Raw genomic sequence first — 15,370 nt, 5'->3', positions numbered from 1 at the left:
TGCGCATGCCCCATGGGACCCCTCTCCCTGACAGATGTGTGTTAATAGTGGGCCATGGTGCCTATTGCAGCTGCACAGGTGAGCCTGAGAGAAAAAAGTTTGGGACCCTCTAGGCTAGTGCTTAGTGCAAAGGCCTGGGACTCAGCAGCATCTGGAATCTGACCTGAATGACCAATACACACCTGGACATATTCAGCTCTGTGCAACTTGTTCCATCAGTTGTGTTATGCCAGGGCTGAATCTAGCACACCATATGATCACAGGTAAGTCACTTCAACAGCTCAAAACAAACCCTTTTGCCTTCTTTAACACAGCTGTAAAACTAAGTGACAATCAGGTGGCACTGATTTTAGCTGCCCTGGATGAAGGCCTGAAGGTGCCATACAAAACCCTGTTTATTACTCCATCTGTGGACAGTTAGCCTCCTCTCCCTCAGCTGGTTACGCTGTGCATTAGGTTTCCATACATGTTCTGCTTATTAGGAAATGTAATTTAATTTGAGAAATAATTTTGCTGGCTAAAGTCAAGATATTGCCATCATTTTTCCCCTCCCCTCGTGCTCTGTGTTTGCAACCAGAGCAGCAGGGAAGTAGAATTACTCTACAAAATCTGGTTAATTGTCCCTTTTCCCACTTGCTAAAGAAACTTGGGTTTGGTGAGAGGGGGAACTTGCCTCTGATTCAGGGTGGGGTGGTTTTTTTGGTTATGCTTAATCTTTTCCAAAAAATCAAAGAAACACAATCTCAGCTGCTTCACTTCAATGGGAATTTCCCCTGAGAAGTGACTGACTTAGGCCCAGAACCACAAAGGCAGTTGGGCATTTTTCTGTGCTGCTGAAATCACGCAAGGGGAGGTCCTACAAAACTATCTCAGAAAAGCCTTGAGCTGCATTATCTTTTCTATAACCCTCCTCCAACTCCTCATCTGGGTTTACTGAGGCAAAATAAGTTCTTTACCAAGATCACTCATTAGAGCATCAGCTGTGTTGTGCCATGGATTTGTAAGCAGCACTGAAAGTGGTGCTAAGAACTGAGGGTGTGACGTGGCATTGAGTTACTGATATAGCAGAATCCTACAGATCAGAACCCCCACTATCCAAACCTCCTTTTCCTAATGACCTGGATCAGAAGTCAGCATGGCGGTTACATGGCTGCCAATCCTGTGTTCAGTCCACTAATAATAATAATTATTATTATTACTCAGAGGACTTAAAAATAATATCACTACCCCCTTTTTATAGACAGGGAAACAGAGGCAGAGAGACAACAGGTCAGTAGCAGAGTTGGGAACAGAGCCCTGGTCTCCTGATTACCAATCTGGTGCCCTGACCATTGGACCATATTGCCTTTAAGTCTGAGTTCCTCTTTCTATCTGTGTTGTGCTGCAGTTGTCTCACAGTACTTCCCATTCCATTTACAATGTACAAGGTAGTTCTCGATTCTAAAGCAAAGGCTAATCCCAGTTTTCCATGATGAGAGGTGACCCCCTTCACCTTCATACCAAAAGCTGTGTGGATAAGATTAAAAAATGACAAACAAGAGGATTATTAAAAATTTAACTCTATATCATATTTATTATCAATCCACAGGATAATTTGATTGCTACATGAGCTCATAAAAGCTATTTCACCTTTACAAAATTAAAAAAATGTGCCACAAGGATGTAATAACTGCTGATAACCCACCAAGAACTGAATCTTAAAATTATAAATTTGCTGTAGAAAAGATTAAAAAAACAATTATATTCACTTTAGAATTTTACTTTGAATAAAATATTCCCCTGTATAAAAAATAAAAAAGCTTGCTCTGGTTAGAATTAGAGTACTTTTTTTCTTCTTGAAATCTGGGAATTTGCATAATATCTCTGTAATATTTTTCTTCCTATTGTACCACGCGGCATTCAAGCATAGCAGATTAGAAACAAACACGAGAAAAGCAGTCTTACAATGTGTGAAATCCATATAGGAAGGTTTACCTTCCTTTTCTTTCCCCTACTTCTCAAGACTTGTTAGCAAGAAAAGAATAAAGATGGGAGGGGGCTTTGAATGTGCCATTAATTAGAGCAAGGTAATAAAAGGCCTTTTTGTAAGTGCTTTTTAATAAGGTGCAGAAGCAGACTGCAATGTTGCTAGTACTGCACTATGTACATATTCACAATAGATTTTTTTATTTAAAAAAAAATTCCAGCTAGTTCACATTTTCTCTTCCATTCTGAGGCTTTCAGTTCCATCACAGCTGTGACTGCAAGAAGTGCAGCAACACCACTTCCCCTGGGGTTGTTGGTCCTCTTATGAAGTACTGGAGCTTATATAAGTGGGCCAAAGTTCTGTTTTTCCTATGCAGTAACCTTGGAAATCCATCTGGTTTCAGGTATACATACTGATGGCTGGAGTCCTGAGTTAAAAAGCTCCAGTACTGGAGTCGGACACAGCAATGTTCTATATTGTCAAGGCTTTCCCTTAGATTTGTCTAATGTGCGTCAGAGTTGCACCTCTTCTAGAGAAACATAAAATACAAATACAAACCAAAACTAAAGAGACACAGTCAGAGGCTTAGCAGCTCTTGACTCTCGACTGGGTGATGTCTGATGTTTTTTTGATGACACTAGCCCGTGTCTCATGGTCTGGCCTGCTGCTGCTGGCAGAAGCTGAAGACACTACTTGTGGGAGAGGGACAGCTGGGAAGGGGGGCCAGGAGCTGTTGTAAGGCAGTGGGGAGCTTTCTTCTTTGATGGTGACCTGGAGGTCAGGCTTGTTGGAAGTCACAAAGGTAGCCATACTGGGAAGAATATGAGAAGTGTTCCTCATACCAAGATTGCTCAGATACTGTTTGCCTTCAATGTTTTTCTTTTGCCACTGAAGCCGACCCTGAAAAGAAAAAGACCGTCAGTGAATGTGATTTTGTAAACTACTCCTGCTAATATAACTGATAGAAGAGAGCAGCCTCTGTCTCTTTCAGTCATGCCCTAAATTGCATTATAGTGTTGTAGCCAAATAAAGGATCACATACTAAGGAATGGCCACTAAAACCTGTGCTTCTAGCCTTTTATGTGTGATCTTGTGATTTCTTCTCCCTCCAGAATCCCACTCTCTTAAGTCTAGATGTTCCTCTGCATAACTTACCCTGCTGATGGAAAACAAAGGCCATATTCTCAGTTATTCTGGAAAAATGGGCACGGGGACAAGGAACTCTGAGCATCAAAGTGCAAAATTTCCCCCATTTGGTCGATCAGGGGGTTCCCCCCTCCTTGGAATGGGCAAGAGTTTCAGCACCTGAATCCAGAGGAAGTGTGGTCACCCACAGAAGTCAAGTGCCTAAACATAGATATCTTTCCTTAGCCAGCACAGAACAGAATCCAGCAGCTGTCAAAGCTGCTAGCATTATTCTTTCATGGGCTATCCACTCTGATATCTATGTGGCCTATAGGCAATCATGCCACAGAGAGCATCTGCTCCATTCCCCAATGCATGCAGAACATCAGTGCACACCCAGGAAGGGAATTCTATGAGACCGGGGAGCAGGGTAATCTTACTATAGAACTAGTGCTAAGCCCCGCACTGGGAAGCTAGTAGAGGCATTTCTCATTCCCAGGTTGTTCAGACTATCCTAGGGGAGTCTGCTGAGTTTTGTTCTCCTCTGCCTGCAGCAGCAGGATGGAAAATATGGCCCACAGGATCAGCAATGTTTTAGGGTCAGGCCCTACCAAAGCCAACCCTCCTTCTGGCAGCAAGTAGCAGCTCTGCCGTACTCCAGCACACTACCCTGCAAGGTGCTATTTTTACATCCTTAGAGAATTTTCACTTCTTTTTATGGTATTAAATGTCATTAGCTGGGTAAATTCTTCCCCCCAAGCTCCCCTCCCTCTTCAGGAGGATGAGAGATGAACAGCTTATTTAACGTTAAAGTATGTACACTGAGAGCAGAGTTAATGTTGCTGCTCATTTTTTACTTCATAACAGAATTCTCCCGCCAAAGGGATTCCAACTTTTTTTTTTTTTTTGTTATTAAACTGAGCAAGAAAAGGGCCTTGCAGGGAAGTCTTTCATGAATATGAAGCTGGAATCCTGAAGCCAAATTAGCCTTGTCTCTAATATACATATGTATTTTTATGTCCAATTACATGATCTACATATATAAAGCTGAGATTTACATGCACAAATAGATGTGCATGCATCTATTCAGCAGGTGCAAAATTAGAGGCTGGAAATGAAAAATTGTTCCATGGGTTCTGTCAGGTCACAAGCAATAGCTCCACACAACATCTGGTGGTTATATATTATTTCCTTTTATTTCTTTTCATTCAAAGCATGAGAACAGACTCGTCAGGAAAGCTCACATGCACCACATTTGCAAGAGTCTCTCCATCATTAAGATCGCCATTTCCTGCTATTGTGTGAGCCCAGACAACATACAAGAAAATCCAAACAAGGCTGCTCGTAACCAAGATACCCAGAAAGCACTGAGCCATAACACACATGCATGCACAAAGCCCCTCTATTGCTTTATTCTGTATAAATAAATTTGTTTGTTTCCACAGTTGACATCTCTCCAAAGCACATATTTGATTTTCCTATACAAATTAGTTTACTTCTAATTTTGAGAGATCATGAAGTTGTTTTTTGTTTTGTTTTTTGTTTTTAAAACAGGCATCAACTTCATTCTACAAGCATCTGAGCATTCGTCTCCATACAAAATTAATACTGTCCGAGTAGAAATGTATTTTGATGGGGACAATGGGAAAGAACCTCCACAATATGTATCACTTTAGTACTTGAAGAATTTCTCCTGAGCACTATAAAACCAAGTGCTTACCTCTGCATTTTCTTCATCACTGGGAATGCTGTCTGTCGTTTCACTTTCTGTTGGACAAAATGGAAGTAAAAATGAAAGTGGGCATCATTCTACCTGAAGTATCAAAATCCATCTAAAAAGACAATATCCACTGCTAAGAAACAGGTCACTATAACCTCTTCTAGAGCTACCAAAGATTAAAAGAAACACATAAATAAATTAAATACACAGTACAAGAGCCTTCATTCCCTGTCATGCATGAATTGACTCCAGACTTGTAACATGAGGCCTATATAAAAAGCACCTGGCTGAACCTGCGAGCACCTGAACAGAGAAAAACAAAAAGATTAACATGATAAACAAACCTGTGCACTTAAAACAAGGAAATAGACTACACTAGGTGTAGGAAATGTTAAAGAGAAGCAGATTCACAAGGAGCTTAACCTTATGGGCAAAAGGAGAGACTTTATTTTTCCTTCGCCATCGTGTTTGCTACCTAGCATACCATTTTATGGTGTGGATAAAATGTTGCAGTCAAAGCCCTTTCCTTTGCTTTATCAAAGCAACACTATTCACAACCGCACCCAAAGAGAGATCAAAATGTTTTCATTTGATAATTTCTATCTAAACTTTCAGCCTCAAGGACTAGTCTTCTGTAACATGTTTTGTTACTGCTACTATAGAATTTGTTCTCATTTACTTTTATTTCATCCTTCTCTTGCCCTTAATATCCCACCCCGAGCCCCTCCATCACTGAATCTCCACACACATCCCTTTTGATCCCCACAACCACTGTACCTTCCTTGCCCCCACCTATGATCATCCTCTTGATCACTGCACCTCCACATACACACACCCACCATCAGCTCCTCCAAGCACTGCACCTTTATACACAAGCGTGCACACACCCTCTCCTCGCCCCCCCCACCCACTGCACCTACACACACACACACACACACACCCCTGCCATAATCCCACCAACCACTGCACCTTCACACACATATACCCCTCCCATACTTCCCCTGAGCACTGAACCCTATCATGCCTCTTATCTCCCCACACATACGCAGTGCCTCCACCTCCACACTTCTCATCACATCTGTATTCCTGTCTCCTAACCCAAATGCACACACTTAACCGAACGGAGGTGAGTGGGCCATAGACCCTCCTCTGTGTCACATACAGTGCTAAGCAAATAGATGGGATCATTGCATTCTGGAAATGTCACTTTATTGCAGCATAACCTATCCACATGTGGGAGTTATATAAAAACAGCTGAATAGTTATTCTGATAAAGATTAGGACTTTGCACAGCTTCACATGTGCTGACCTGGATAAACAGAGTTGCCGCAAGGTGTTTTTTCCAATTACGCCAAACTACAAGCAATCTGTATAGAAGACGAGGGGCACAATTTGAGAACTACATGGATAGAAGGAATTCACATGCAGACATGAAACAGATACTCCAATGTACAGAAATGTGTGGTAATAAAGAATTTTGTAATGCAAACAAGAAGGAATCAGTCCTCAATGTTTATATATTATCAAAGTCTGAGCAAGAGATGGTTTCAGCACTGGCAAAGGCAGAAGGTAACTGGGATGCACAAAATTCTAAAGGAAAGAGAGGCTGCAAGACTATTTGAATTATTGTCAACAAGATGAGGTAAGCAAAGAATGAGGCTAGCAAGTGAGGGCAATAATAGGTGTTAACTTGAACAGCTTCAAAAAGGAGGTAGATGAGTTTTTGCAAGAAAACATTTTTGGGTACTTCAGACCACTTTTTGGTAGCAATGATAAAATAATTGTTATCATGGTAAGTCACTGCATAATGAGGTGGCCTTCTCACACCATGCAATATTGCACATGGGATGTGCCTGATGCATCCTTTGTGCATTACTCTGCCACACCATGCTATTGCAAGGTCCAAAACAAACCTGGGACTCTTGAATGGTTGTACCATTTGGATTTGCACAGTGCAAAGTGTGAAGTGAGATTATCCTATGAATTTCAGGACTGGTGGCAGTGCTTACATAAAACCTACAGGATTCCTATCCTGTGAATCATTTGTATGCTTAAAAAAAGTCCTGAACCAGATCCTTGTCTGCTGCCACGACATGCACTCATGAAATAGAAGGTGGCATTCTTTACGTTACCTTTGTGCTTAGCCAAGCCTGAACTACCTGTGAACCAGGCTGATCCCCGAGCATGGAGTTAGAGCATCCTGAAGACACCCACAATGCCAGTACAACAGTGGAGAATCAGCAATGCATAGGGACACCACAACTGTGCCTCATTTTCCCCATGCATGCCCCGAATGCTGTGCTAGGGAGGGTAGCATAAAAGCCATTACATGAACACTGGAGGATATGCCTCACGTGCGGGATCCTCCCATGGTCAGCTATGCTGGCTATTGGGCTGCTTCATGACAACGGAGTGGTGCAAAGCAGATGCCGCACATCCCAAGATCTAGTTCCATATATTTTCTATGTACTCAAATTATTTATTCAGATTCTTTGGCTGAGGTTAAGAGAAGCATTTTTGTCATGTTCAGTTATACTGGGAGAGTTGTGCAAAAAGCATTTGACAGACAAATGTTTCTAAGGCTCGATCTTCCATTAGTAATACATTTTATGACATCCTCTTCCCAAAGCCCCTCTGAAGCTCTGACCATTACAGACTAACCACAGTGGCCATGATGATCATATATCAGCATGTGACAGACCAATGTTGGAGGTGATTCCAAGAGAACATGATGCTATTCACCCTGACATTAAGATAAAAATATTTTCTATAAAAATGTGTCTGGAACTAATTTGCCTAATGGTTGAAAGATAAAGCCACAGAGAGAGTAATGAGTCACACCCAGACCAATGTAATATTAATGACTGTTTAAAAGGACAAATATTTCTGTTTCTACTCGTGCCCTCCGAAAGCTTGTAAGCTCGTTGACAACAGTGCAAAAATGAAGAACATGTTGTGTCTCAGACTGTTGCCACCTTTCAAGTATGTTTAGATCAATAATTGTCCAGCTTTGCCATTCTGCAGACCTCTGCAACAGAGACAGCCTCCCCTCTGAAACTCCCAATTCCACACTTGCACAGTGACATTATCATCACCTGAAGTGCACAGAGGCACCAGCTCCTTTGTGCTAGATACTGTGCAAACATATAGCAAAGAGACAGTCCCCACCCCAAAGAGTTTAGGCCCAGATCTTTAAAGTTATATTGGTGGCTAAATTCCATTGATTTCAATGGGAGTTAAGCACCCAAATATCTTTGCGGATGTGGGTCTCAGTGTCAAAGTATCTATAGTGCTCAGTTCTGTGGCCCATCTCCCAATTCTCCACCCTCTCTATCTGTTCTGAGGCTCCACGAACTATAACTTTAGACCCACTGAGCAAGAGCACTAGTGGAATGTTGGCAATGTATCTCCATGCACACCCAAAGAGACTATGAAATACTTTATCTAATAGATTTCCTTAGTCTAGTATTTACCTTAGGCACCTAGGAAACTAAAGCTTTCAAATATGCCTTCAGATTGAACAACGAACTGTACATTTTTAAATGATTACTGATAACTACATTTTAATATTTTGGTTGATTAAAAATAAGTAATAATGAAATGTAGTTTAGACTATTCGGGGATAGGTTCTGCTAGCCCTTCTCATGTTAAATAGCACCTTTCTCCAGGAATTGTTCCATTGAAGCTACTTGTGGAACAAGCTTCTATTCACATGAGTAAGGCTAGCAGTATCTGGCTCTTTGTTCCCTGTAATCATCACATGGGACAATCAGTAAATGTGAATTACATGTAAACAGTAAATGGAAAAAATATACTATACATACAACTTTCTTGCTTTACAGTATGATAAATGTTAAAGAAAACTGGAGTGGGTAGTGGGAGATACAATATGAAAAAACAAGGCTGTGCAGGGAGAGAAGGGGAAGAGAAAACAGGCCATTATGCTTCCCAAGCCTCTTAAAATAGGATTCATCTGTAAACCAATGATAGGGACTAATCAAGGGAAATCGTGGAATGAAGAGCAAATGTGATAACTCTAAAATCAACATCAGTGCCATAAGGCAGTAATAGTAAAATAACACTGTCAACTTAAATTTGGGCCAGTGTTTACATATTGTAAAAATAAGCTTTTATAAAATGTAGAAATGTTTTCATATTGAAAATATCCAATGAAAACAGTTGTTTTTAAACAAACCTTCTCCATCAGCATTTAAAGCCCCAAAACTCCAGCACTAAGAATCTGAAAGCAATACTAAAATGTCAACAAAGTGAAACTAACTTCATTGATTTTCAGTTGAAGCTGAGAAAAATACCAAAAAAAACCCCCACAAAAAATCACCAGTATAAATAGTGGCAGAAATACTGGATTTTTAACTCTTTCAACTTTTATAATCAAAGGTGTTATAGAGAAATAAATTTGTTTGCAGCATTAGGAGACAAGGTGGGTGAGGTAATATCTTTTATTGGATGAACTTCTGTTGGTGAGAGAGAAGTTTTCAATTTACACAGAGCTCTTCCTTAGGTCTGGGAAAGGAACTCAGAGTCACAGCTAAATACAAGCTCAAACAGATAGTTTAGCATCAGTAGTTAGCACTTATTCTAAGGGACCATTCAAGGTGAAATGGCCCATCATTTTAAGTCAGGGGTAGGCAACCTATGGCACATGTGCCAAAGGCGGCATGCAAGCTGATTTTCAGTGGCACTCACACTGCCCGGGTCCTGGCCACCGGTCCAATTTTGCATTTTAATTTAATTTAATTTTAAATGAAGCTTCTTAAACATTTTAAAAACCTTATTTACTTTACATATAACAATAGTTTAGTTATATATTATAGACTTACAGAAAAAGACCTTCTAAAAAGGTTAAAATGTATTATTGGCACACAAAACCTTAAATTAGAGTGATTAAATGAAGACTCGGCACACCACTTCTGAAAGGTTGCCGACCTCTGTTTTAAATTGACACTGTCTCTCTAATAAAAGATGTGCATCCCTAACTGATTTTGCACCTACAAAGGTTTACTTCATTGGCACTTATGTTTCCCTCCTAAAATAGATGTTGCTTTCTGGCTTCCCAGTGTGAAATTAGGGAAGACACTGGGAAGTATTAGAACTCAGGTCCAAAAAAATGACCAGCGAAGTATAAGTGTTTCAGAATCTCTGTCAACTACCCTATGGTACAAAGCAGGGGTCCCCGCCATGGCACCCGCCGGGGCATCTAAGTGCGCCCGCGTACTGGCCGGCATACGAGCATCTGCCAAAATACCGCCGACAAGCAACGTCATCCAGAGGCGGCGGCATTTCGGCGGCGACACCTCTGGATGCTGCTTGTTGGCGGCGATGCCTACTGACGTTGCCGCTTGTCAGCGGCATTTCGGCGGATGCTTGTCCGCCGCCATGGTCCTCCGTGGCTCGTCGTCTGGCACCCGCCAGTCGAAAAAGGTTGGGGACCACTGGTACAAAGCAAAGAAACCATCCACCACCTCCCCAACTGTGGTATCTGCCTAATTGCTTAGGCCTATGTAACATTCCAGCGCTACCCTGTTAGCTCTCCTGAATCTTGTGAAAGTTCTTTTGAGGAATGACTTACCTGCATAGGAGGAGACTGGGGAGATCTGCAGAGGGTACAGCTGACTCATGCTGAGGGGCTGCTCATCACACTCTGTTGTCACCTCTACTACTTGGCAAACATCAGGAGGATTGGCAACTATCACCTGCTCCTCAGTACTGCCATCAAGATGGGGCTGTCCTACAACTCCATATGAAAAGGAAGAGATAGGTTATTGCAAGACTCCCTGATTTGTCAGACACATTGAACTGTTGCATTAGTCCTGGGGTGGGAAACTATGGCCCATGGGCTGGAACCGGCCCGTGAGCTGTTTTAAGCCGGCCCGCGAGCTCCCGCTGGGGAGCGGGGTCTGGGGTTTGCCCCACTCCAGTGCTCCAGCCGGGGAGCAAGGTCAGGGTCCACTCCATGCAGCTCCTGGAAGCCGCAGCATGGCCCCGCTCCAACATTCCAACCAGGGAGCAGGGTTGAGGACCATCCATGTGATTCCCAGAAGCCGCAGCATAGCCACGCTCTGGCACTCCAGCCAGGGCACAGGGTCGGAGGCCGCACCACACAGCTCCCAGCAGCTGCGGCATAGTCCTGCACCCCGTCCCATCCCCCCCCTCCTCCCCCGGCTCGTACATGCTCCAATGGCCCCCTCCGGTGCTCCAATGGGAGCTGCAGGGGTGGTGTCTGCAGATGGGGCAGCGTGCAGAGCGGCCAGGCCGCACCTCCGCATAGGAGATGGAGAAGGGACATGCCACTGCTTCTGGGAGCCGCCTGAGGTAAGCGATGCTTGGAGCCTGTACCCCCTGAGCCTCTCCCCACGCCCCAACCCCCTGCCCTGATCCCCCTCCCACCCTCCAAAAGCCTAGATCCCAGCCCAGAGCACCCTCCTGCACCCCAAACCCCTCATCCCCAGCCCCACCCCAGAGCCCGCACCCCTAGTCGGAGCCTGCACCCCTTTCCGCACCCTACTCCCCCACCCCAGCCCAGAGACCCCTCCCACACCATGAACTCCTCATTTCTGGCCCCACCCCAGAGCCCGCACCCCCAGGCAGAGCCCTCACCCCCCCCTGCACCCCAACCCCAATTTTGGAGCATTCATGGCCCACCATACAATTTCTATTCCCAGATGTGACCCTCGGGCCAAAAAGTTTGCCCACCCCTGCGTTAATAGCTAAATTGTGGTGTTCTCACTCCATGCCTGACTGTTTCTAGCAAGGCTTCTAAGGAAGTTTTGGTTGCTGTTTTCAGTCTCTAACACCTTCAAAACTGCCTCCTTCCTTTCCAGTTGTCACCACTGGAAATGCTTAAGCAGATCAGTAAGTATGGCCCCCAGCCAGAGGTAGCCCACAGTTCCACAATGCAGCCTGTAGCTATGCTAATCTTTAAAACAGAAATGAGGCCTTACCAGAGTATACAGAGCTCCATCTTTATCAGAACATTACTTGCTAGAATCAGTGATTACTGTAGGCTACACTTCTGTATTAATGGTGATGGGTAACTGCAATACATCCCTCTTAATGTAAGTCAGATGCAGCGCTTGGCAAGTTGCCAATGCTTTGTGGACTTTGGATGCCCTGATACACATCAGGTACTGTAAGGCACAGTGGTTCAAAACTCATTTACAGACAGTGGCCCAAATTAATCCCTGGGTAATTCTACTGACTTCAGTGGTTTTAAACAGGGAATGAATCTGGCCGAGTTTCTCCTAGAGACAGGCATGAAGCAGGGACTTCTTGCCATCCCCTGCAATACCAGCTACCATATGTAAAAAGCAATGTTGAGCTGTAGCCTCTAAGCACCAGGGTCTGTGACTGAAATGTATTTCATGATCTCTGCACCGCAATTTGGTTAAATATTAACAAAGGAGTTTCCCACTTCGGCAGGTAAATGCTACTCCACACTTTGGTTAGAAAAAGTTCCATTTTTTTTCTCTACAAAGTTGAGGCAGCCTGTAATATTCTGCAAGTTCTTCATCCAAGGATCCCAAAACATTTTACAGACATTAGGTAAGCCACACAACACAGCTGTGAGACAACTTAATATTTTTATACCTGTTTTACAGATGAGTAAACTAAGGCACCCAGAGGTTAACTGACAGTGAAACAAAGGTAAAAGCCAGGAAGAAAACCCTGAACTTCCAGTCATGTGTTCAACCCACAGACAGACAAATACTTCCTCTTTGTACAACTTCTTTATCTCAACAATATAATCATAAAACAATTACACTAATAAAATGCATTCTCTGTCTAGTAAATGGAGGGGGCATTATATTATAGAGAGCATATCCGCAGTATGTGGTCTGCTCCCCGCTACACTAGGTTTTTAAAATTAACAGGGATTCCAGCACTGATGTGAAATACATTTGCTAAGCAGAAGTTGTACACAAATATAAATCTAAAATAACCAGCAGGTGATAAAAAGCTCAGGGTTAGACCTAGTCTCGTGAGTGTTCCTCTGAATTTACAATAATCAAAGTCAAAAGAGAAAATTATGTTCTACTTTCATTTGAATATAGCGGGTCAAAACTCCTTACTCAGGCAAAAATCTCATGGATTTCAATGGGAGTTTTGTGGGAATGTGCGCTGCAGGATTTGGTTCAGAGTGATCTGTGAGTAGTGATATACTGTTAGACTGAAGGATTATAAAATGATGGATTGTTTTGTCTATTTTAAGGAATACGAATTGCCATACTGGATCTGAACAACAGTTCATGTAGTCTGAATTTTGTCTCTGACAATGGCCAATATTGGATGCTTCAAAACAAGCTAAAAAGTAACCATGACACATGTAGTAACAGGAGGGATGCAGGGGAGACATTTTTTCTAGCCCCAAACTGGTGCCAAGATTATACACTGATGTATGACAGACTTAGTAATTCTTCTCAGAGATGACATAACTGCAGATGCTATTCTTATTAACAAAAGTGTTAAACAAGAAAAAGGAAAGAAGCATTTTTTCCCAGTTAAAATAATTGCATATAATTTTGTTCTGTAAAATGACAAGTAGCTAATCTGGAAACCTCCCCAAACCAGTATTTTATGAAGCAATTCCAGCAAACATAACTTTAAACAGACATTGACTAGGCACTTTAGAAGGAGCCTGATTTAGAATTCCTACCACTTTGCTCCAGATACTTATTTCCACTGTAAACAACATTCCTCCTGGTTCTGCAGCAAGCTCTCAATAAGAGCAGAGAGGGGGAAAAAACATCCCATGTTCATTATCAGTGTGAAAGCGCTGTATTGTGCAATGCTGTCTTATTAAGAACACTCTGCCTCGATGGCCTTATCTTTCTCTTCAGTAACTGGAGAATTCTTACCCAACCCCGAGAGAGAAATTCAACGCTCATCAGCAAAAATACTGGTAGCTTGGACAAAATGCCATGGGCTTAGCTTCAGCTGCACCATCGCCCTCTTTCCCTTCCCCTCCCCAGCACACACAGGATGAATCTATTCTGCCTCTCTCTCTCTCTCTCTTTTTTTTTTTTTTTGCTGTTTGTGTTGAAAAACTCCTTGAAGTAGTAAATAAGGATTTCCCTGTCTGCTGCCTATCCGAATTACACAGCCTAGATAATTAAACTAGAAAGCACACTCACACAAACAGGATGCTCTCAATTGTAGACCAAATCCCAAATGCTTTATTCGTGAAATAAAAATTACTCACATGAGTGAAGGGAGCACGATTTGGCCCTAGGTATTCCTGCTATGAATGATGTATACCTGACAACAATGGCAAAAATAAAGCCCTACAACATTTGGATTCGCTTCTGTTTGCCGGAGTAAAAAACGGTAATTCACCTTTGTAACTGTTGTTCTTCGAGATGTGTTGCTCATATCCATTCCAGTTAGGCACACGTACACCTAATTGGAATCGATATGAGCAAGCACTCGAAGAAGAACTTTCCTTATTTTTATTATGGCACATAGACCAGACTGATAAATATTAGTGTCATCTACTAGTCTTTTCCTATGAACTACTGAGAACCTCTTATCAATGCAGTGTGCATTTAACTTCCAGTGAAGTTAAATGGAAGTTGAAAGCACTCAGTACCTCCCAGAATTGAGCTCTATAAACCTAGTCCAAATCCATAGTCCATTGAAGTCAGTCTTTCTTTTGACTTAATTGGAATCAGGCTCAATATGCCCCAAAAGGATTTAAACTGTCCATTGTTTGACTTACAGTTTTCTAAATAAAGCAAAAATGTATAAAGTTTCTTCCCACTGGCTCCACATCAACCTTTGGGTATTTTAGATTTCAATTTTGCACTTGGGTCTGCTTTACTTGGGAAAAATGTTTCACTACAGTGCTGGAATTCCTCCAAGGCTAATTTTAAGACCCTCTGTAATAGAAGGAGTAGAAATCTAAACATGCTCATAAAAACACAGTGCAATTAAACATACTGCTCCCTGGAGAGCAGAAGCACCCTAAATTTTCCATCCAGAAAAGTCTCTCTGTGAAAAAGCCTACAACTTAGCCTGCAAAATAAACGTGACAAAAAACAAGTCATTGCAACTAAAACCTATCATCTTTGCAAAGAGAACGTTAACGTATTTTCAAACATTTCACTTTGTACAGAAAAAAAGACATTCTAGGCCAAGTGGTGATTGGATTTCATTTCACTCTAACAATAACTACAGCCAAAGAGCTGTCAAAACATAACCCAACTTACATTGCTAAGAACCAATTATTCACATTTTACTCTGTCAGCTAACTCCTAACGCACCAGTTTTAAATGCAGTTTTCATTCATCTTCGCTGTTGACATTTTGATGTTAACAGCACATTCCGTTACTGAAGTGCTGGTTAAAATAATCTGGGTCACATCACATTTAACCCTTTAATATATATTTTTAAATTACCACCAAAATGGCAACCTGTCAAAAGCCATTCAAGCCATCTTGGAATCATGAGAACTCTTTCAACTTCTATGCCCCAAGGTTACTACTCACCGTGCACTGGATAAAATATCAACCTGGCTGTGGAACGCTGTATGTGGTTCTCTC

General features: G+C 42.3%; 1 protein-coding gene across 9 annotated transcripts in view; it reads right to left on the bottom strand.

The window, feature by feature from the left end:
- Positions 1-1,543: 1,543 nt before the first annotated feature.
- IRF2 (interferon regulatory factor 2) overlaps positions 1,544-15,370 on the bottom strand; it is a 73,346-nt gene continuing 59,519 nt past the window's right edge. For 8 of the 9 annotated variants that reach the window (XM_054029005.1, XM_054029011.1, XM_054029006.1 and 5 more), the window contains 3 exons: positions 10,402-10,566; positions 4,812-4,858; positions 1,544-2,866 (listed from right to left, as the gene is read on the bottom strand). In XM_054029005.1, the coding sequence (XP_053884980.1) occupies positions 2,552-2,866; positions 4,812-4,858; positions 10,402-10,566 (527 nt within the window). In that variant the 3' untranslated portion in view covers positions 1,544-2,551. The remainder of the gene's footprint in view (positions 2,867-4,811; positions 4,859-10,401; positions 10,567-15,370) is intronic. The other variant, XM_054029004.1, reaches the window with a different exon arrangement.

This window comes from Malaclemys terrapin, chromosome 5 (assembly GCF_027887155.1).
Source record: "Malaclemys terrapin pileata isolate rMalTer1 chromosome 5, rMalTer1.hap1, whole genome shotgun sequence".
NCBI classification, from domain to species: domain Eukaryota; kingdom Metazoa; phylum Chordata; order Testudines; family Emydidae; genus Malaclemys; species Malaclemys terrapin.
The sequence above is the reverse complement of the archived record's forward strand: the minus strand, read 5'-3'. Positions and strand labels throughout refer to the sequence as shown.